This window comes from Corvus brachyrhynchos, unplaced genomic scaffold (assembly GCF_000691975.1).
Source record: "Corvus brachyrhynchos isolate BGI_N302 unplaced genomic scaffold, ASM69197v1 scaffold59, whole genome shotgun sequence".
NCBI lineage: Eukaryota > Metazoa > Chordata > Aves > Passeriformes > Corvidae > Corvus > Corvus brachyrhynchos.
In genome coordinates, this window is record NW_008246054.1 from 4,080,410 (window position 1) to 4,102,229 (window position 21,820).

The 21,820-nt window shown below is 41.9% G+C and overlaps 1 protein-coding gene across 6 annotated transcripts in view; it reads left to right on the forward strand.

Moving 5' to 3' along the window:
* TSC1 (tuberous sclerosis 1) overlaps nucleotides 1–21,820 on the forward strand; it is a 26,910-nt gene continuing 5,090 nt past the window's right edge. For 2 of the 6 annotated variants that reach the window (XM_017745596.1, XM_008642187.2), the window contains exons 1-19: nucleotides 1–45; nucleotides 7,366–7,428; nucleotides 8,473–8,648; nucleotides 9,506–9,609; nucleotides 10,243–10,395; nucleotides 12,071–12,215; nucleotides 13,237–13,391; nucleotides 13,693–13,766; nucleotides 15,191–15,369; nucleotides 15,810–15,919; nucleotides 16,141–16,264; nucleotides 16,635–16,744; nucleotides 16,977–17,049; nucleotides 18,375–18,473; nucleotides 18,566–19,133; nucleotides 19,354–19,397; nucleotides 19,923–20,089; nucleotides 20,980–21,162; nucleotides 21,521–21,631. In XM_017745596.1, the coding sequence (XP_017601085.1) occupies nucleotides 8,543–8,648; nucleotides 9,506–9,609; nucleotides 10,243–10,395; nucleotides 12,071–12,215; nucleotides 13,237–13,391; nucleotides 13,693–13,766; nucleotides 15,191–15,369; nucleotides 15,810–15,919; nucleotides 16,141–16,264; nucleotides 16,635–16,744; nucleotides 16,977–17,049; nucleotides 18,375–18,473; nucleotides 18,566–19,133; nucleotides 19,354–19,397; nucleotides 19,923–20,089; nucleotides 20,980–21,162; nucleotides 21,521–21,631 (2,505 nt within the window). In that variant the 5' untranslated portion in view covers nucleotides 1–45; nucleotides 7,366–7,428; nucleotides 8,473–8,542. Of the gene's footprint in view, nucleotides 46–7,365; nucleotides 7,478–8,472; nucleotides 8,649–9,505; nucleotides 9,610–10,242; nucleotides 10,396–12,070; nucleotides 12,216–13,236; nucleotides 13,392–13,692; nucleotides 13,767–15,190; nucleotides 15,370–15,809; nucleotides 15,920–16,140; nucleotides 16,265–16,634; nucleotides 16,745–16,976; nucleotides 17,050–18,374; nucleotides 18,474–18,565; nucleotides 19,134–19,353; nucleotides 19,398–19,922; nucleotides 20,090–20,979; nucleotides 21,163–21,520; nucleotides 21,632–21,820 lie in introns of all 6 variants that reach the window. The other 4 variants (XM_017745599.1, XM_017745600.1, XM_017745597.1 and 1 more) reach the window with 3 other exon arrangements.

The window sequence follows — 21,820 nt, forward strand, 5'->3', positions numbered from 1 at the left end:
GGAGGAGCCCGGAGTGGTAAACAGCTGAGGGGAGGAGAGGGCGAGGTGAGTGCGCCGGGCCGGCCCCCGCCGCCACCGCCGCGGCAACACCGGGGACAGCCGCGGGGACGGAGAGGAGGAGGCAGAGCAGAGGGATGAGCGGGGAAGCAGGGAGAAAGGGCTGGGGGAGGAGGCGGCAGGAGAAAGGGAAAGGGTCGGGGGGATGGGGAAGTCGGGGGGGTGATGTTCCCCCTCCGTCCCCTTTCCTGCCTCCGTCTGTCCCCTTTCCCTCCTTCCAGACAAACTTGCTCCGGGTCGCTGCCCGGGGGCCTCGGGGCGCTGCCTCCCCCTCCCCCCCCCGCCCAGGGTCCCCCCACCACAAAGCGCCCTTTTAATTCTGCGCCTTTTATCGAAAAAGGCTCAGCACCCCCATTGCAAACGCTGAGTAGCGATTTCCAGGCTTCCCCTGCCTCGGTTACTTGCTGAGGAGGTTCCCTTGTCCGGGGTTGGGTATTAAATAAAGCAGTTGTTAAAGTCTGTTCTCTCGGTGAGGAAGGCTTTTCTCATTTCCTTGCTCCTGGGTAGGTAATGTGAACTCAGGATGTTGTTTACTTCTACAATAAAACATTTTGCTTCCTGTTATCACAAAGAACTTGGAAGGCTGCAGTTCTGAAGTTTTCACCCTTTGTTTGCTATGGATGCATCCTCTATCATTGTTTTATCAGTTTAGGCAGAGCTTCTCCCCTTGCTGTTCGGGGTTGGGGTTTTTTTTTAATGAGTCTTTTACAAGGCAGTGAGTGAAAGGAAGAACGTGCCTTAAAGGAATGTATGATTCAAAACCCCTGGAAATGACCCAGAAACTGGGATCAGGTTTTGTGTGCAGAATTCTTTCCAGAACTGCTGTTTCCAGAGAACCTTCCAGTGGGTGCTAATACAGGTTTTCATTCTGTGCATGGTCTGATCCTGCAGTTTTCTTACATTAACGTCTGGGGATAGTTGTTGGAAATCCATCAGAATTGAAGCACTACTGAAGTGATCCCATTAGGTGAAAAAATTCCTCTTCAATTTACATGTATGAACACCTAGAGACTATATCTTTGAAAACTCTGGAAATTTTAATAATCAGTGCAAACTTTGGGAATCCATCTGTCTACTGTTGTCTTTGCTGAGCAGCAATCAGGTATTCTGCTTATCAGGAACAGCTACACCACATTGAAGTTTAAAATAAAATCAGGGGCTTATAATCCTTTCCTCAGTGAAAACCCTTTTTGCTTTGTTTTTGTTTGTTCATTTGTTCTGGTTTCTTAGTAACCCAGTTCACCCAGCACTACATTTCTTTTATGGGGAATTGCATGGACTTACACCAGTGAGAATATAGTCAGAATATCTAATGTGTCATGAGATAAGCTTTAATTAAAATGATTTTATCTCTGGCTGTGTTGAATTCTGACACCTTAGCTCTTTGTTACCTTTATGGTGACTAAAAATGTCGTGTTATTAATGGATTCCCATGTGAGATACACTGGCCAACTGCAGATGTTTTGGTGTTTGGACAAATATTTGTCTTCAGTAACTATTTGTAGTTTAAAATGAATGCTGGCTCTATTTGCAGCTGGACTGCTGGGATGTTGACTTGTCCTGATTCCTGAAATTCTTCCAACTGCCAGGCACCTTCTTGTCAGCCCTGACAGGAGCTGGGGATGTGATTCAGCCTCTGTACAAACTGAATGGCCTGTAACACACATGCATGGTGCACACACACACACACACACATATCTATTTGGAAAAGATACCTTTTCATTTATTAGGAGGAACTCCTTCCCTGTGAGGGTGGGGAGGCCCTGGCACAGGTTGTCCAGAGAAGCTGTGGCTGCCCTTGGATCCCTTGGAAGTGTCCTAGGCCCGGTTGGATGGGGCTTGGAACAACCTGGGATAGTGGAAGGTGCCCCTGCCACTGACAGGGAGTAGAACTTGATGGTCTTTAAGGTCCTTTCCAACCCAAACCATTCTGGGATTCTTCAATAATAAGTGAATAAAACAATCAAAGCACTTTGCAGTGGTGGAAGCAGGGAGGGCACTGGATTTTGTGGCATGTTGCAGACAGGTGTGTATTTAAGAAAGAATGTTACAGCTTGGTGTCTGGTATTGTATGTTCATGTAGTTTAATAAACATAATGAGGACAAGTAATGATGTTTCCTTTCTTAGCATAAGCATTTCTTTGAGTAGCACATTAAGATTCAGAGTAAAGTTCTTGCAGTGGTGAATTGCTGTCACTTTCCTGGGCATTATTCATGTTTTGTTTTTACTTTACAGTTACACATTGTTTGGTATTGTTCTATGTAGTGCTGAGTTTAATTCTTGGAGCAGTTAAAATGCCTTGATGAGTACATTAGATAGGTTGCAGTGGTTTCAAGGTTTACTGAATTGCTGCCTAACTGTGTGAATATTTTAAAAGGTTCCTCTTGGGGGCAAAAAAAAAATGCTGCAGAGATTTAGGAGTCTCACTCCTTGTGTTAGTGCCAAGTTTAGAGCTCTCTGATCACCTGTTTGTAGTTAAAAAGGTTCCACAGTTGGACTTACTTTCCGTGTACTGTTAATTAAATTGTTACAGAAAGCCAGGGCTTGTTCTTATTTATTTATTTGCTATTAATATATGCAGTCGTGTGTAAGGAATTGCAATAATTCCCTGATTCCCTTTAGTAACTGGCTGGTTAGCCTGGCTTCTGCCAGAGGGTGAAATGACAGTCCTTTCATGTTTGGGCTTTTTATGACATCGATTGTTTTTAAACAATTTTCCCTCTGACAGAAATGTGATGAGTAGCAATTAGCAATAGTGTATTAGCACAGCACAGAGTCCAAAGAATCTTAAATATTGCTGAATATGATTTTCTCTCTTTGTTTGGGCGTGCTGGGGTTTTTGTGATATTCCTGTTCCCACGTCAGTTAAGCACCTGTAACAAAGTACAGGAGAATGGGTATAATGTCAAGTTATAAGTAATGATCTAGTTTAGTTATGGAATCTTGTATCAGATCTTAATATAACCAGGAAAATATTTGCTGTGAGAAGAAGCCAGATACCTTCATTCTTTAAAGATGAATAAATAAATTAAATTGATTGTACTGCTGGTTGTAGTGATCAGTTTGAACGTAGGTTTAGAGTATTTAGAGTTATTATTTCTGGGTGATGAAAAAGGGAATTATCAGCTGCTTGCTTTCCTATGCCAGCAGTGGCTTTTCTCCCTGCTGGAACTTTTCATTCATTGCTTATGTCACTTGTATAATGGCACTGTTTAGTTTAACTGTGAGGGAAATGTAAAACTGAGCATGGTTAGGACACATAAAACAGGCTTCAGTTTTTGTGTGGTGAATGGGATGGGGTGAGGCTTAATCCTTTCATGACCAACATTTCAAAGATGTGAGTGAAAAGGGCTGCTGTGTTGTCAATCTGAATTTTTCTTTGAAAACAATTGCTGTAAAATCCTTCTGTCCTCGTTCATGGCTTTTGCCAGAGCAATACCTGGGGATGTGACCTGACCTTACCTGCAAAGAAATCAGATGGAAAAGTGTCAATCTGAAGGTTCTGATCTCGTGGTGTTGAAATCAAATCCCCTTTTCTCTCGGGGCAGAGGGGGCAATGACCATTTACTGGCACACCCTAAATTTAACTGCTGGTTAATGAGGAGAGATAAAATACCGATATTGATCCCCCTCAGCACCCCCCAGAGTTGGTGCTCCCGGTGTCTGAATTTGGGTGTTGTTGCAGCAAAGGCCGAGGGTGTGTTTGTGGTGTGTCCCCCTCCTCCCCACCCCTTCGAGCAGCATAACTGGCACTACCAGCTGCTTTTTCATTTGGCTTGAGATAAAAATACACTGAACAGAAGAACATCTTCTCTTGACAGAAATACTTACAGAAGTCATAATCTTTGGGAATACTCTGCTGTCTCTTTCTCTGCTTAGCCTTTTCCAATTAATATTTCTACTGTCTTTCCCTTTGTCTCGAGTTCGTAGCTTAAACTGTTTTGTGTTGGAGTTAAATTGGCTACTGAAAAAAAAATTTAAACTGGGTTCTTGGCTTGTTGGCTTCTCCTTTTCCTTCTGTAAGATGGCTCCAAAGCTGTATTGGCGCTTTAATACTTTTTACTAAGTATATCTTTAAGAAAGCTCTTGAATATAAGAATAAGAAGTGCTGTTGGTGTGATGTTTTCCAGTGAGATTAAAATGGTGCATTTTAAAAGGTATTTAAACAGACTTTTTTCCTACTCTTTAGTGACCAAGTACTTTGGATCTTTTATGTAAAACTAGCTTTAAAAGTTAGTGAAGAGTCAGTGTCTCAAATCACATGGAAAACTTACTTGTTTTAATCCTATTAGTTGCAAGAATGGCTGCAGGGATGTGGAAATTCTTCTGATGAGGGAATGATTGCAGTATCTGCGGATGGAAGCATTAGCGGGACTCATCTTGTAACTATGTATTTGAGCAGAAAGCCGTGGTGGTGATGTGATACTGTAAAGATGTCAGGGATGTCCTGTTCACCACACAAGTATCAATTCCAGATACAAAATACCATGACAGTCAGGGGCTGATCCTGCTGTTTCACAAGGTGATGGGAGCCCCTTAACCTGGGCTATGCTTATCTACATGATTTGAAAATCACATCGCAAATTCCTGGTGGGACTGTGATAAATCACGCTGACACCATGGAGCTGAACTTCATCTGCCAGAACACGGCGTTTTCTGACTAAAAGCCTGTTGCCTGTAAACTACTTATTCAGCTGCCTTTGCCTGAAAAAAAGTGTGACATGATTTAAGACTATTGCTGGAATTTCCTGACTTGTTCATTTGCGTTGGGCACAGATTTGGAGCATCTCGTTCTTACTTAGAGTATAAAATGATAGAGTGACTTTACCTTGAGAAAAAAAAGCTGTGATTTGCTTTTTTAAAGTTATGGCCATTTGTGTGTAATGGGGTGACACCACTGGCTGGTTTGGTGTAACTTCAGATAAACTTCTACCTTGTGAGGTACCTGTGTGTAACATATTCAGATGCGCTTTGAAATACTTTTATTAATATTTTGAATACTTTTGGAGTGGAGACTGCTCCACTTTAAAATACTCCAGTACACGATTGACAAGTTTAAATAAAAGATGCTGGATTTATTGGCACAAGGTCACTCGAGCCATCTGTTTTAGTCAGGGAGCTTGGGAAATGATCCATTACCTACGTGTGTGTATGTGTGTGTGTCCTTATCGGCAGCTGAGCTCACCTTATCAGCCTCGCCCTTATCTGATGGCAGGGTTTGTTCGTGCCAGCACAGTGGCACAAAGTTTGAAATCCTCTTACCTACTCAACATTTAAACCGGGGTTTTCCCCATCTGTGTACAGAGGTATTGTGGAACCTGACTTCCAGAACCCATCCATAGTCTCTTCAAAGGTGTGTTTTATGATTTCACCAGGCTGCAGCTTTTCCTCTGGCAATATCAGAATGAAAGCAACTGCTGTTGAGGTTTTTACTGGTGCGACAAAGATCTGGTCCAATCTAATGGTATTGCTTAAGGAAAATAAGAAAAAAAATCAGTCTTTTCACAAGTATGGAGTAGGAATCAAAGAGAAGAGTTTTTATGGGGTGAAAGAAGGTTTTTATGGGGTGAAAAAGCAGAGACTCGTGTTTCTGCTGCTTTAATTCTAAATACAGGTTTTTCGTGCAGCTGCTCTGGGGGTGTGGTCATCTCTTTTGTTAACAAGACTTTAAACAACTAATTCATGTTGCTTATGAAGCTGGTGGATCTATTGCTTAACCTTAGCTGAGACTGTGTCCTGATAGAAACTGGACAAGGTTTTTATGGGGTGAAAAAGCAGAGACTCGTGTTTCTGCTGCTTTAATTCTAAATACAGGTTTTTCGTGCAGCTGCTCTGGGGGTGTGGTCATCTCTTTTGTTAACAAGACTTTAAACAACTAATTCATGTTGCTTATGAAGCTGGTGGATCTATTGCTTAACCTTAGCTGAGACTGTGTCCTGATAGAAACTGAGGGACAGCAAGGCCTTTTTGAAAAATGTGTTCTCAGAAATAAAGGAATAGATTCCTTGGAGTGAGCTGCTTCCCCATACAGTGTTCCAAATGCAGTCATTGAGTGAATTCAGTATTATAATGATTACTAGAAATTAAAAAAGCAGTTGATACCTCAAAATTACTAACAGAGTGGAAGGTTGACTTCTTAGGTTGCACGGATGTGTGGCTTTAAACTTTTTGAAAGGATGGTTCACTCTCTGAGCATTGTTTGTCTTCTGAACAGCAAGTGCTTTGAGGAAGGAGTTGAAGCTTGGGAGTCTGCACAATGTAGAGAAAAAAAACCCCAACAAAAAACCCCAAACCAAAAACCTAAACCACAACAAATCCCAGCTCTGATTTTATGAAAAGCATAGATCCATTCTGCTTTCACTAAAAAGCAACTTCCCTCACCCCAAGTTTCTATTCTATTATTATCCAAGTCTTGCTCACGCTCCCAGCCAGTTTTAAGTCTGCAGGTTTAGCATTACGCCAGCATTAGACTAGAAAGGAAATAGCATTTCAATCTAAACACTGCAGTGATCAGACTCTGCTGGCTTCTTGTACATGAACTGAAGTTTCATTTGGACTATTCAGTTACAATCATTGAAAACTGAGGGTAGGGGATTTTGTGTTCTGCAGTGGTGATTACTGGAATGCTCCAGCCAGTTTGTTGCTACTGAAATGCCAGTTGTGAGTGTGGTGCCATACTATCACCTTTGAATTTGCAATCAGTGCCAGATTAAGTAAGCTGATGTCTGGTGGCACTAAGAAAAGTGACCTTGGGCAGTTCTGCAACTGCAGAGGGATATGTTGCAAATGACAAAGTTTACTGGTGGACACGTTAACTCCTGCTGTCCAGTAACTTTGTTAACCATAAATATTCAAGAAAGTAATATGTGTATAGGTAATTACAGCATTATCATTTAAAATAGAGCAGTGGTCTGTGGTCCTTGGCTAATGCCTAAAAATGTTTTGAATAGAATTTAAAGGCTTAAATTAATTACTCAGTGTTCAGAATAGAGAAGAATCCTTTCTGTGTAAGATTCTACCTGCCATAAATAAAACTCTTTAGCTGCTTTTGAAGGGTCACAGTACAAATCTGTGGTCTTGTGAAAGCCATCTAGTTTGAGGTAATTGCACAGCTTAACCTGTGGACAGTTCTGGAAAGAGCAACTGCAGCACCCTTTGGTGTTTTTCAGACTGAGGGCTGACTGTTCTCACACAGGGGGTGCTATTCTGTGTAAAAAACTTAGTGCTGGTCTGAACATCTATCTGATGTGATAAGAAAGAAGTAAATCGTGCCTTTTCTTAACCTCTTTCTGGTTTTTCTTTATTAGTGATCATGAAAGGTGTGTGGCTGACAGCACTGCAGACAGAAGCTCAGCTCATCCACAGAACAGGTGCTGTAAACACAACTGCAGTAGAAAAACCATTTTGTGTGTAAACTTGGTATGTGTCAGTCTTGCCTTCCATGGGGGAAGTGAAAAATGTGTTCTAGCTCGGAGTGGGAGGGAAGAAGAAACCCTTGCTGATAATATTAGGTGTGATCTAAAGCCACCTTCATTCTCCCACTGGGAAAGGTTCAGCATAGGATTCTTATGGATGAAATAAAAATTGATTCATTTTGTGGTAGGTAGATAGATGTGACACCTGAATCTCTCTGATGCTGGTACATGGGAAGAAGCCATTTTAAAAGCCTGAAATGGCTTAGATTTGCTCTCACTTAATATGTGTAGCTGACCAGTCATGTTATTTGCACACTGTTGCATTTAATACTTTATGCATTGATGTATTACTCACAAATCACACGAGTGAAGTCAAGGTGTGTTGTGCTGCTCAGCCTGTGTTTGGTGTGCTCAGGCTGCCCAGGAGCAGCAGCTGCAGCAGCCCCGCCTGAGTTTCCCAACAGCTGCAGCCTGGCCACGTTGCAAAGTTTTAAAGCCCAAATCTCTCAGTGTGCAGCAATGCAGAGCCCAGGGCAGGGAATTCCTGACCTGGTCACAGGAGTGGAGAAGGATCTGGAAGTGTGTATTTTCTCTAGAGTTTAGTCCTCTATGCAAAGGACTTGAAAGGTGGTTTGAGGAGGAATTGCTGCAAGAAATCAGGAATGGAGGGTTTCTAGGGAGCTTTTTGCATTTTATTCAACACTTTAGCTTCAGTTTGCTGACCTGGAGAGCAAATTAAAAAAATAAGGTAAGAGAGTGCTCTGACAGTCTAGATACTGAGGCCTTCTGCAGAACAGATCAATGTCTTTGTGAAAAACATGAAGAAAACCCTGCTCATGACTCACTGGCTTTTTGGAACCTCTTACAGCTTTTATTGCAGGTGTGGAAACCCTAACAATCCTCTCAGTGTTAAATGGGCACTTGTGTGGAAAAGGAGAGATGAGAGATTTTAGAAAGGGAAAGGAAAAGTTCACTCATCTGCTGTTTCTTCTCTCCTAGTCTGGTAGAAAGACACCAATGAAGAACTTCCTGCAGTTTTAACGTCCACATTCATGTCAGTACGTGCATCATGGCACAGCAAGGAAATGTTGGTGAGCTCCTCTCAATGCTGGATTCTCCAATTCTGGGTGTCCTGGAAGATATAACAGCTGCATTCAAAGATAATCTCATTTGTGGTATGTATCCTTTTATGTAGTTTTGGGAAGGGTTTTGCTTTTACATCAATAAAGATGGAATAATGTGGGTTTTTTTCTATCAAACACTGTGTTTGCAAATGCAGCTTGAAAGAAACTCTTGATATTTGAGTTTGAAATTGCTTTAAGGATTGAGGCTTCTCTTCAGTCCATTTTGTTTAATGGCATGGCTCCTGGAAGGTCTGTTACATAATTGTTAAAACACTATTACAAAATGACTGGCTTTTCCTGAGGCAGAGCCTCAAGTGTGAGCTGATGAAACTTTCCTTGTCAAGTGTATCCAGAAAGAATTAGGTGTCATCCCCATTATGGGAACCAGTGGGATTTTGTTAATTAAAAAAAATAACAAAAAGCCCTACTCCCAAACAAAACAACAGACTCAGACGTTATGAAAAGTGATTGCTGCTGTTGAGGCATCACTTGTGCTGACAGAGCCTTTTCAGAGCATGAGAGCACTGCCGGTGTCCTTGTCCCTGAACTTGCTCTCCTTTATCTGCTGAAGGGAGGGAACATCAAGTCACTCCTGAACACTTTACTGGGTAAAGTACCCTTGCAGCTCAGCTACCTGTAGGGTTTTATGGTTAGACAGTAATTGTTGGTTGTTAAAAATCCTGGTTCCTTTCACTGAGCCAAATGCAATCGCTTGAATGGTTTGGAACCAGGAAATGCAGTTGAGAGGTCTCATTTTCCCAAAGGTCTGCTAAACACCAAGGACTGCTTTATGTTAGAAATTGTGTAATAGTTGTTTAAAAGTTCTGCAATGTCCTTGTAGCAAGTGCTTCATTTTTAGTGCACTGAGAATGTTTTTGGTTTTTTCCTTGCTGTCCCCAAACTGACAGACCGTGGGCCTATGCTTGTCAACAACCTGGTGGACTATTACTTGGAAACCAATTCTCAGCAGGCACTGCATATTCTGTCCACTCTGCAAGAGCCTCATGACAAGGTAAAAAAAAAAAAATCTTATTATGGCAGATTTTAGCCTGGTATTGAAGCAGCCTTTAAATAGCATCTGTTAAAACTCTGGGGTTCCACTCTGGTGTAGAATTACCTTGCTGTAGAGATGTAGTATCTCTGTAGTAAGAGTAGTTTAAGCTTTTAAGAAACTTCAGAGGTCTCTGTTTCTTGAGTTGCTTAAACTGACCCAATTAAGCAAAGAACCTCTAAAAAGGAAAGGACTTGGAGGATTAATGTTGTCTCTTTACAGTGCTCCTTCTGCTGGATGTGTTAGCCTAAAACAAATTGGGTATTTTGAGAGCAAGTAAGGATTTTAAATAGGTTGGAAATGGCACTACAAATTGGCTGCTGCTCAGATTTTTTTTTTTTTTTTTTGGTTATTTACTTATAAACATTTTGAAGTGCAGTGACTGCTTCTGGCCTGTATAGTTTGCATTTGTATACCAGTAGTCTCAAAGTTACTGCAGGGTTCTATTTCCTCTGAGATCCTGTATATTTGTAAAATGCTTAGTTTCCATATTGACAAGCTGCTGAATATAGATTGGTGGAGAAGAATATAGAGCAGTTAAATATAAATACATTTCTTTTCCTTTTTCTACTACTCTGCAAAATCCTTTATCAGCATCTACTGGACAAAATTAATGATTATATGGGCAAAGCTGCTACTCGTTTACCCACCCTCTCTCTGCTGGGACATGTGATAAGACGACAACCATCTTGGAAACACAAACTTTCTCAAGCACCTCTCCTGCTTTCATTACTTAAATGTCTCAAGGTAAGAACTGTCAGTGCTGTCCATAAAACACCTGATGTAAACATGCATACAGATGCAAGGCATTTGATTCCTGTTTTGATGTCATTTAGTTAAGCCACAGTGCTATTAATATCTGCTGAATACTCTGTACTGATCCTGTTATTGCTGACAATCTTGTTTCTAAAAGCCACTGTCACTGTGAGTTAGGAAAGTTTATTAAAACTTTCCTGAAATACACTAAAGACAAGAGGGCCCTTGGTGAAGCTGATGGATATCTTGAATGTGAACCTAATGAGAAATACAGTAACTTCCCACAGGTGCAGTTTGAATTTGTGTGTCCTCTACTTGCAGTGTAGATGGGCCATGCAATGGACTATTCCATGGTGAAGTTACCTTGGAATTAGCAGACTTTCCCTTCTTAGCTACTGACATGCTGGATTACAAGGAGGTAGCTGTTCCCCCAAGCTTTGTGGGTTTTTTTTCCCCCATCTACAGATTGATCAGTTATAATACTGTACAGTACTGTACCAGTGAAGAAGGAGTGGAAAGTGCTTTGAGACCTAGAATGCATTGTCAGTAATGGAATTCATTATGATAGTGAAGAATCCACATTAGTCATGAAGTCACTTTTAAATGCATGATGCAGTCAAGTGCCAGCGCTCTTCAAAACAAAACCACCACAAATTTGTAGCTGCCAAAGGAGCAGCTCCAGCTGCTGTTACTGGAACTCCTGACGTGCCTGACAAGATCTGTTGCCCTTTGCAGCATGACTGAGAGAGAAGTGAAGTGTGTCAGAAAGCCGCTAGGAGTAGGACAGAGATGTGAAGGTGCTGGGGGTGTGGGCAGAGGGTCAGGATGGACAGGAAATGTGCTCTGATAGGTTTGGTGTGACTGAAGGAGAGTAGAGGCTGTAGACACACAGAGGAGGATAAATCCCTAAAAACTGACTGTCCCATCAGCCTGAGTGGCTCCTGGGCCATACCCAGAGCAGCTCAGTGGCACTTGCCCACAGCCTGACCTGTGCTCTGTGCACCCCGTGCTGACAAAGCAGAGGAGCTACCAAGGAAAATGTGCATTAAACTGGGGTAGCAAGGAAAGAGTTTGAACCTTTTCTGTGTCCTTCCCTAAAATCTGATCCTCTGTTCCTGTTTCATCTAGCCAAAGGTTTTTACTGCCACATCCCTTTCTTGTGGCACGAGCCAAGGTGTTCTAGTCATTGTTTGAATTACTGTCTGGTGAAATTTCCAGCAGCCAGAGCCAGCAGCCCGGTTTAGTAGAAAAGCTTTTGACCTGTGTTGGTAACTTGCCAATACACTTCAACACCCTGATCAGATCTGCAGTTTCTGATTCTCTGAATGCTGTGTGAGTTTAGCTCTGCAAAGGAAGGAAGGTGGCACATAAGATACTTCACGTACCACAGTACCAGCTGTGGAACTGTGGTGATGTTCCCTTTTTAACTGTCAAGTTTTTATACAGAAATGCAAAAGAGCAGGAGCAAGAATCCCAAATCTATTTTTTCTTCAAGTTGTTCTGTATGAAAAACTCAATAATCTTGGATCATTAAGTTCTGGTAGGTTTCAGAGGGACTGTTTCAATAGAGAACTTTTTCCATGATGATGATTCAGTGTTCACTTCATCCTTGGAAAAAATTAAGTTCAACATATATAACTAATGCAGGTTTTTTCCCTTCTTGCAGACTGACACAGATGTAGTAGTACTCACCACAGGTGTCCTAGTGCTAATAACCATGTTGCCAATGATTCCTCAGTCTGGCAAACAGTACCTTCATGATTTCTTTGGTATCTTTGGGCGTCTCTCAGCCTGGTGCTTGCAGAATCCAGGTGAGATTTCTACTTTGTTGCATGCAGTTGTGGTTTAGCAGTATCCTTGTGACTCATGTGCAGTTGGTGAGCACATTCTTTTGTGAGACTCTTAATGGTCTGAGATTATTTAAACACAAAAGATGATGTATTAAGCCCACAAGCTGTTCTGGTTCTTTGAGAGCATGGGGGAGTTCTTTGCTCAGAATTTAGAAGCCTCTTAGAATCTTCCATGTGGTGCTGCTACTGCATGAAATTTCACTGAACCAAAGTACTGCCCTGATGACAGTGAAAAGCAGAGATTGATCTTAATGGAGAAAGAAGGGAAAATGTTAATGTTTGAGGCAGATTTTGGGGAATTTGATATTCCCAGATATAAGTGGGGAGGGGAAAGAAGCAACGTATATAAGAGTTTCTTTTAATGTGCAACTACCAATAGTCATGAAGGTTGGTAAAACTGGTTTTCTCACAGCCCTGGCTTTGCTGAATTTGTTGTAAGGGGTCTAACACCAGCAGTATCAGTGAGTGTGGCTCGTGGCCGAATGAACAAGTGCTGTGTTAAGCACATAGAGCTGCTATTTAGAGAGCCATTCTGCATTGCAAGTAGCATTGGAACTTCTGAGGTGGAGACTAAGATTTGTCTGTTGTGATTGCTTTTGGTGGCTACAAGCTTTTAGTTTTTACCTTTGGAAGTGAAACAAACCTTAGTTTCCTTTTTTAATCATTCAGTCCATCTTACTCTGGCTCACTATCTAGAGGAGGTTCAGGTTTTAACTTGAATAAAAACAAAGCTGTGCTTTGAGAATGACAGCACGCTGGTTGGAATTAATGGTCCTCATCTTAATTTCTGGGTTTCCTGTGAGCTGATGACTAAGTGTTGCTTGTTTTCTGAGAAGACTTCACAGTTTCAGTAAGGGACTATTTGTACCCCGGAAGACTTGTTCCATTTAACATTTCAAATTTCAAAGTACTTTGCTTGCATTCTTAGAACTTTTGTTCTTTTCTCCAGCGTAATGAAAAAGATTCTAACTGCTTTTTCCAGGTCATGTGGCAGAGATTTATCTTGTCCATCTTCATGCCAGCGTTTATTCTCTCTTTCATCGTCTCTATGGAATGTACCCTTGCAATTTTGTCTCCTTTCTGCGCTCTCACTACAGTATGAAGGAAAACCTGGAGACCTTTGAAGAAGTAGTCAAGGTAAAATGCTGCTCATCTGTGTATTACCTGAGGCAAGGAATTTATAGCTATATATTCCAATTTAATACAATTAATTTGCCAATTCAGCTGAGGGCTGATCAACAAAACAATATAAAAATGAGTAGCTTGACTGAAAGTTCAGTTGGGATCAATTCTTGAAGCTGTGGTGATGTGTATTAACCTTATCTGTTAAATGTAACATTCTGAATTCTTGGGATCAGTAGTTTGCTCATCAGCTTTGTGTGGTTTAGTGCAATCCAAAGGTGCTGCACTGATAACAAGTCCTTCTTCTTCCTCCCAGCCAATGATGGAACATGTGCGGATTCATCCAGAGCTAGTGACTGGATCTAAGGACCATGAACTGGACCCACGAAGGTATTATATGTTCTCTCTGCTATTAGGAAAGGCTCAAACTGAGCAGCTTTCAGTGAGGTTATTTCAGAAGGTTGCAGCAAAACCTTTTCTGTCAGCAACAGTTTGTGTGAGGGTGTTCTGCCACCCAGATTCATAGCTGCACCAGGTAAACACCTAGACTCTTCATCCCAGCTTACAGCTGGATGAATAAGCAAAAACTGTTGTGAAAGGTCATTAACAACAACGTTGGGGTTCTAAATTCATTTTGTGTCTGGGATGGCATCTGTCTTCTACTTAACTTTATCTTATTTTTATGATTTAATGATCAATCACCCTCATAAAGATCTAAAACAGTTTGCCTATAACGAATAAAATGAGACTACCAGAGATGCTTCATTGGCTGGAGGTTTGGGTCATATTCCTTGGGTTTGTTGAAGTATTTGATGGGATTTAAGTGTTTAAAATGGCTTCAGTGTGTCTTGTTTTGGTACCTAGATATTGGTTCATTTAACAGATCAGTTCTTTTAACAGGTATGTGTTAACATTATCAGCTGTATTAGTTTTCTTTAGCAATAGGCTCATTTGCCTGCAGCAGCACCACTTGCTGCTTTTCTCTTGTCTCCACAGGCCCAGCCACTGAAGAGGAGAATTTGACTCTTGTTGCTGCACAGTAGTGCTCTTGCCCTGCTTTTCAGAGACACTAGGAAATCACTCCTAACTGGGAACCCATTGAATGTCACAATGCTCAATTTTGCAGGGGGGAGGGTGGCACCACTCAGGAGCACAATTGGCACAAACCTACCAGTGGAAGCCTTCTGTTTTGGTATCTTGGACAGAGAATATCCTACTTTCAAAAGCAACCCAGCCTTTAATAGACAGCCTTTTGGGCTTTCTCTTCTTTACAGTGAACTTCCATCCCCTGAAATATTGGGCAGATCTAATCTGGCTGCTTAATTTAGTGAGAAGTAGTTTTCAGGGTGAAGGAGGCAGTAGTAGTAAAAAACATTCCCCAAACTTGGGAGGAAAAACCCAGATCTGAAACTGGCATTGCAGACAGTGTTTGTTTAAATAATACAGATTCCCTCACTGCTGGCATGTCTAAATTTTGACTACCAACATCTGAGTGTAGTTGAGCTGATTTCTACAGCTGCTGAAGCTCAGGATCAACCAAGTCTTCGTATGCTGTTCCTCCTTTCCAGAGTGCTCCATGGCAGACCTTTATGGATCTCTGTGTCAAAGCTGTTTGTCTCCTCTTTGAGACCCCCTCTCACAAGTCATCTGGTTGCAATTTCTGTCTGGTGCCTTGTTCCAGTTTGGCTGGGAGCATGCAAAGCTGTCTGGAACAAATGAGCCATCCTACAAGCCAATTCCTCCTATCTCCAGGAACTCTTGTTTTTAACAATAATTGACTAACTTACTCTTTTGGATCCAAAAACTGTCTGCAGGTGGAAAAGACTAGAAACTCATGATGTTGTGATAGAATGTGCCAAAATCTCCCTGGACCCTGCAGAAGCCTCGTATGAAGATGGTTATTACTCTGTGTCTCGGAAACTCTGCACAAGCTTAAAACATCATCAAACTGACCCCAGTGCCAGCTCTTACATTGACACACAGAGCAGCTATGGTAAGACCTGCCTGATGGCTAATCAATACCAATTGCTGGAGGAGAACTGGCCCTAGAGCAGAAAAACCCATCTCACTAATTTATCCCACTTGATGTCTGATTCTTAGGCACCAGAAAATTAATCATCATTAAAAAAACAAATATATATATGTGTGTTTTCTATGTGCAGACATACAGCATATTCATATAAAGTTGTCTCTTCATCCCCCCCCATCCTCCCTACCCTGAAGCAGCAACAACAAAAAAGAAAGCTGTAGTATGTAAAGTATTCAATACTTGCTTAGGCTGGAAGAAAAGTCTCTACCTACAAATGTGTATGTTGAATGGATTTGAAATGCTTTGATTAAAAGCCTTTAAGTCCTAGCCTGAAGAATCCTGGGTTTGTATTTGGTGTGTTGGATACTTTTGAATTTTGATTTTCTATTTTTTTTAACTTTCAGGGACTTCTACCCCATATTCCACTCCTCGGCTAACACTATCACAAATGCCAGGGCAGCTACCTCAGATTCTGAGCCCACAGTCCACGAGGCTGTCGACTGAGCCACAGCAGGTAAAGCAGAAGAGGAAGCCCAGCAAGTTTTCATGCTTTGCACTTTCATAGTCTCTTATGCCAGTCTTTAAAATTCATGGTTTTGAGGTGTGCTGTGAACTGTTCAGAAGTTGGTGTTCATTTCGCATTTAATCCCTGCCTGATCTCCTGTGTGAGAACCTGGATCCAGATGCCTCACACGTTCCTTTTCTGAGCTCTGCTGTGTTTTACTCTGTGCACAGGTCACCATCTGGAGCCCTTCTGCAGTGTGTGGTATGACCACGCCACCGACATCCCCCGGCGTTGTCCCATCAGAGTCATCCCAGTCTGCATCACAGCCCTACAGCAAAGCTTTTGGCTCATCTGGTACGTGCTGCATTTTGGAATTAGGCCTTCAAGGGTTATTATACTGGAAATTCTGGCTGTAAATTTTACTGTCGGTTTTTAAATGGGAATGCCACATTGTGCCAGTTGATAGGCTTGAGTGATTACTCCTGTGAACTGAGTACCTCACCTAGAGCAGTGCTGGTGCAAACTGAGAGTGGAAGTCTGTGAATTCAGTGCCAAAGTCTGAAGCAACTTTTGGGAAACTGCACTTTTGTATTGATAAACAGTTGAAAGATACTTAAGAAGTAAATGCTATGAGGTAGTGTTTAAATGTACAAGTCTTCACATACAATGTTCAGCTGAAAGGAGGAAAGGGGAGCCTGTTGAGAGAACTTGTGCTCCTTTTCAGCAGGGGGGAAAGGAACACCTTTGGGAACACCAGCCACATCTCCTCCTCCACCCTGCACTTCAGATGACTTTGTTTCACTCCCTTCAGCTGCTGCCACACCTCCTAAAAAGGTATTACAAAATTCTTCTGCTGAACTAGTGGGGTTTTTCTTTTCATTGACTTACCTTAATTCAGTGACCTTCACTGAGAAAGATCAGCATAGCTGGTTTATAAAGAATGTTGCATTTCACTTGCAAAAACTCATTTTCTTCTAAGTTTAGACATCCACTGCCATTTCCAGCTGCACAGTTGCCAAAGAAATCTAAGGCAATTAATGTATTCTGGGTTTCTTTTGTTTTCCAGGAGGACAAACCAGATTCTGGGAGGCCTTTACTGTACCGACAGCAAAATGTCACAAACAGCGATAAATCATTGGGTAAACTCCATTTTCCTCTCCCCATTACAACAACCTATTGTAAACAACTCCAGTTGTTATTGACACATATTCCAATTCCCAAACACTTTCCCACAGGATTTTTTTTTTCCCTGAGTTCTTTGTAGTTCCAGGATGCTCCCTTAACCTGTGATTCAACTTCACTTCTTGAGGTGCTTTTGATTTCATTTTAACTATTCATGTTCAGAAATAGTTTGAGATCTTTTTTTACCTTGCTCTTCTGCATATTTAAATATACAAATCTACACTGAAGGCCAAAAAAGGATATTTACTTTTATAAAAGCTGATTCTTTGAGGATGATTATTTTTATTAGAAGTAGCAAGTTGTATATTAAATTTTGCTTCAGCAAGTTTTATGTCCCATGTCTGGATCAAGCTGTAAGGCTGCACATCAGGGTAGATATGATGCTGCTTCTTAAAGGCCTCTGGAAAAACTTTTCTATCTACAATTATATTGCTGTACTTGATCTTTTTTTTAAAGTTCTGTGAAATACTGAAATCAATAGGTTGAGGAACTCAACTTTTAATAGGTAAATGTAGATTCCATTTTCCATTCTCTGTCATCTACATCTGTGACAGCTGTAGAAAGGGATTTCGGCACTGTATTTGAGACCTCTGTGCTGTGAATCTTTACCATCTTCAAAGTGGAGATGACAGTGAAATTTAGAGCTGGTTTTCCATGGTGTACTTGTGTAGTACCACTGGAATCTGAACATTCTGAATTGCAAGTGAAGAACAGGTGACGTTTTTCACTGAGTTCCTGATCTGTGACTGAGCTGAGCATGAGGCTTCCATCTTGCAGGTTTGAGTGTGTATCCAACAGCTGCTGTCTCAGTTTTGATCGGTAGCCACATATTGGCAAGTTTGTATTACATCAGATTGCTAAACTTCCTTTTTTCAGGCAGGTGCTGTGTCCTTGTGGAGCCAGCTCAGAAGCTAAAGGGGAGGTTAATGTTAATGAGGAAGTAGAGCAGTCACAGTGCACACGAGCCACCTTATTTTATTTATTTAATGGGTTAAATTGCAAACAGCACATCCTTCCTCACAGAGGTTGTGCGATAGGAAATGTTAAGTTTACAAAATTACATTTTGGGATCAGGACTGACCTGTGACTGATCTCTGAGCTGTTTTCCCACATGGAATGGAACAGGAGTCAGATAACTTCCTGCTCTGAGGAAGCATCTGAAGGAGGGACAAGCTTTTATTCTAAGGACCTTGCAGCAGTAAAAGACTTGTGTTTTGTGCTGTGCTAAGGCTGCAGAAAACAGCACCTGTACAACTAACTTTCTGTTTTCTGTTTTTTCCAGACATACCCAGTAGTAAAAGTTCAGTAACCTTAAGTGATCTTGCAGAGTTTTTAGGTGGGTTGTCGTTTGAGGATAGCGCTGAGAAGGACAGAGAGGAAGGTAATGTCTGCCCTCCTTAGGTACATCTTAGCTAAGGAAATGTTTGTCTTGTTGAAATACCAAATGCATCATGATGCTTCCCCTCTCCTCAGATGCAATATCTAAAGAGATCTCCGAGATCACGACCGATGCTGAACACATGGTGCCTAGAGGAGGATTTGACTCCCCGTTTTACCGCACAAACGAAAGTCTGTCAGGCTCTCAGAAGAAGACTCACTCAGCAGCCTCCAGTGTTCAGGGACACAGTCAGACCTCTGAGCCTTTAACATCTCTCGACAAGCCTGGGCCTGAGGGTGCACGGGAAACACCCAAGCAAACCTTTACTCCCATAGACAAGCCCTGTGGAGGCCCTGGGGAAAGCCCTGCTGGGAACAGGGAAGGAACCTCTGGGGAGCCGAGTATTCTCACTCCCAGCCCTTGCAAAGTACCAGCACAAAGGAGAGTGGTGTTTGGGAGTGGGCAGCCTCCCCTCTATGAGCACCTCTTCGAGGTTGCATTACCAAAGACTGCCTACCTCTTTGTTGGCAAGAAGACTGAGGAGCTGCTAAAGAAAACCAAGGGAACCCAGGATGAAGACTGTATGTCCTCAACTTCTCCTGTGGAAGTGCTGGACAGGCTGATTCAGCAGGGAGCAGATGCACACACTAAGGAGCTGAACAAGTAGGTGACTGAAAATCTTACTTTGCAGACTTTATTGTTACTCTTTTTTGTGCTGGCTTAATTTTAAGCTGTGCTGGAAAAGCAGCTGCACAGTTCCTTCCTAATCTTTTTATACCAACTGACCTTAATTGTACTTTTACCAGGCTATAAGCTCTTTTGAGGTGAACATTCCATTTTTATACTTAAACTTACCTGTTAATGCTGGATTTTCTTTTTTCAGATTGTCTCTGCCGAGCAAATCTGCTGACTGGACTCACTTTGGAGGTGAGGAAATTTCTCACGTGTTTTGGCAATCTGTTCCTCTATTATTAGACTTGCTTAAACAATGACCTGCATACTTTTTGCTTGTGGGTTTTTAACTAACGCTGCAGAAAGATGATGCACTCCACTAAGTCATGGTTTATCTGCTTAGCAGATAGCTGTGTTCCAAAGAGATGAGCTGCTTTTTTCATCTTTGAAAAGTGCAAAATTCTAGATGCTTCTTCTTTTGACCATTTCAGAGTTACTAAGCTTCAGAGTGCTGCTGGTCATCTGACAGATCCTTCCACCTTCTCACTGCTCGTTGAATCTAAAACTGATTGTTTTTCTTGCTTATTTATGTGTCTGTATATTAGTTTGGTGCTCTTAGGCTTCTGTGGTGGTGATGGCTTAGCTTTCCTTTCCTTAATCAAAGGAGCAATCCATTTGAGGCGTATACATGTTGCTTTGGGAAAAATGTTTACAGTTTAGTGTTGGAGATAAATAGAGCAGAGAGTGAAGCTCAGTAACCTTTTCTGTCTCCTACTCCAGGTTCTCCCCCCTCAGATGAGATTCACACCCTGAGGAACCAACTGCTTCTGCTGCACAACCAGTTGCTGTACGAGCGCTTCAAGAGGCAGCAGCACGCGCTGCGCAACCGCCGGCTGCTGCGCAAAGTCATCAAAGCCACGGCTCTGGAGGAGCACAACGCTGCCATGGTGAGCAGGGCTGTGCTCCACTGGTGGCTGAGACACACTGGTGCTGCAACAAGTGTTAATTGGCCTGTCTGGTGTCTTTTGGTGCCACTCAATTAACAAAGAAGCCTCATTTGTCACCTTATTAAAGTTGGTGTTTGTGGAGTGACAGTGCGCACCAGTTCTGTGCGGTGTCAGTGTTATTGTCAGTACTTTGTAGTTGACTGCAGGCAGCTGAATCCTTCATGCTTGACCCCTGGCAGCACTTGCCTTTGGATAATGGTAGAGGCTTCCCTGTTAATGGAGGGTTGTTCAATGCCTGGCTAAACACCTTATTGCATATTTGATAAAGTGCTGTCCTTTTGCTCCTCAGTTGAGGAGTAATAGCAAAAGCTTTGAAAATTCAAGTGTGCCTTTCCAGAGGTGTTCACTGTGACAGAATTTGAAGTTATAAGTGCACTGAAGGATGTCTCAGGACATATTTAGGTGTATTTCATTCTGTATTTTCATATTACAGCTAATTCCATCAACAGTTTCACCCTCTGATAACTTACTACAAGAGCCAAAAATAGACTTCCAAGTAGGTTTTGGAAGATGAACTGTTGCTTCAGCTGTGAGGCCCAAGAACCTATTGAAAGCATGAGAGGCAGTGGAAAAATAGGTTATTGCTCATTGTGCCTTTGAATATGGCTGTGAGTTTTCAGCCTGTCCACTCCTACCACCATTTCATCTCCTTTTCAGCCAAAACCAAGCCAAACCCCAAAAGCCTTGAGAACATGCTCTGTATAAAATGATGTATGTGTGGAAAAGTGTTTGCCTGCGTGCTGGCAATGACAGCTTTGCTTGGCTGAGGGTAGATGTCCTAACTGCTAAGCGGGTGTCTCGTCTGATGCCTCATGTGGGATTCTTAACAGAAAGATCAGCTGAAACTGCAGGAAAAGGAGATCCAGGCCTTGAAACTGAGTCTGCAGAAAGAACAAGCAAGGTACCACCAGTTTCAGGAGGAACATGATAACATTGTGGCTCAGCTTCACAGCCAGATCCGACAGCTGCAGCACGACCGGGAGGAATTCTACAACCAGAGCCAGGAATTGCAGGTATGAAGCATCAACAAATTTGTTGCCTACTTACTGGTTTTAAAAATAACCTTCTTAATAACGAGGCATGAAATACCTGAGAGAAAGCTGCACATTTTTATTAGAGATGCTGTCCTGATTCAGAATGAGACAGTGCATAACTTAGTATGGAAGTGCTTAACTTAGTATCGTCCTTTTATAGTTCTGTTTTGTCCTGTCCTCAGCTTGAAAATAGGAAAAGGCAGGTTCTTAGCTGGTTTGGAGGGGTCAGTATAAATTGATTTCCAGTGCTGGAGGTTTTACAGCCTTCCAGCCCTGTGCCCTTGCTGTCCTTAGTGAAGTTTCAGAACCCTGAGTAGTTTTTCTTTCACTTGAACAGACCAAGCTGGAAGACTGCAGGAACATGATAGCAGATCTGAGGTTGGAATTGAAGAAGGCCAACAACAAGGTGTGTCACACTGAATTGCTGCTTAGTCAAGTTTCTCAAAAGGTAAGAAAAGTCAGTGTTGTCAGGTTCCCTTTGTGTCTTTCTGATTATTTTTTATCTGATAATTTTCTTTCTTGTTCTGAAAGAAGCCTGTGCTGAGCTCCATAGAGTCTGATATTAATTGCACAAAAAAAACCCACAGAAAAATATGTGTTACTGAAGAAACTAAATGCAGTTCAAATAATTCTGAAA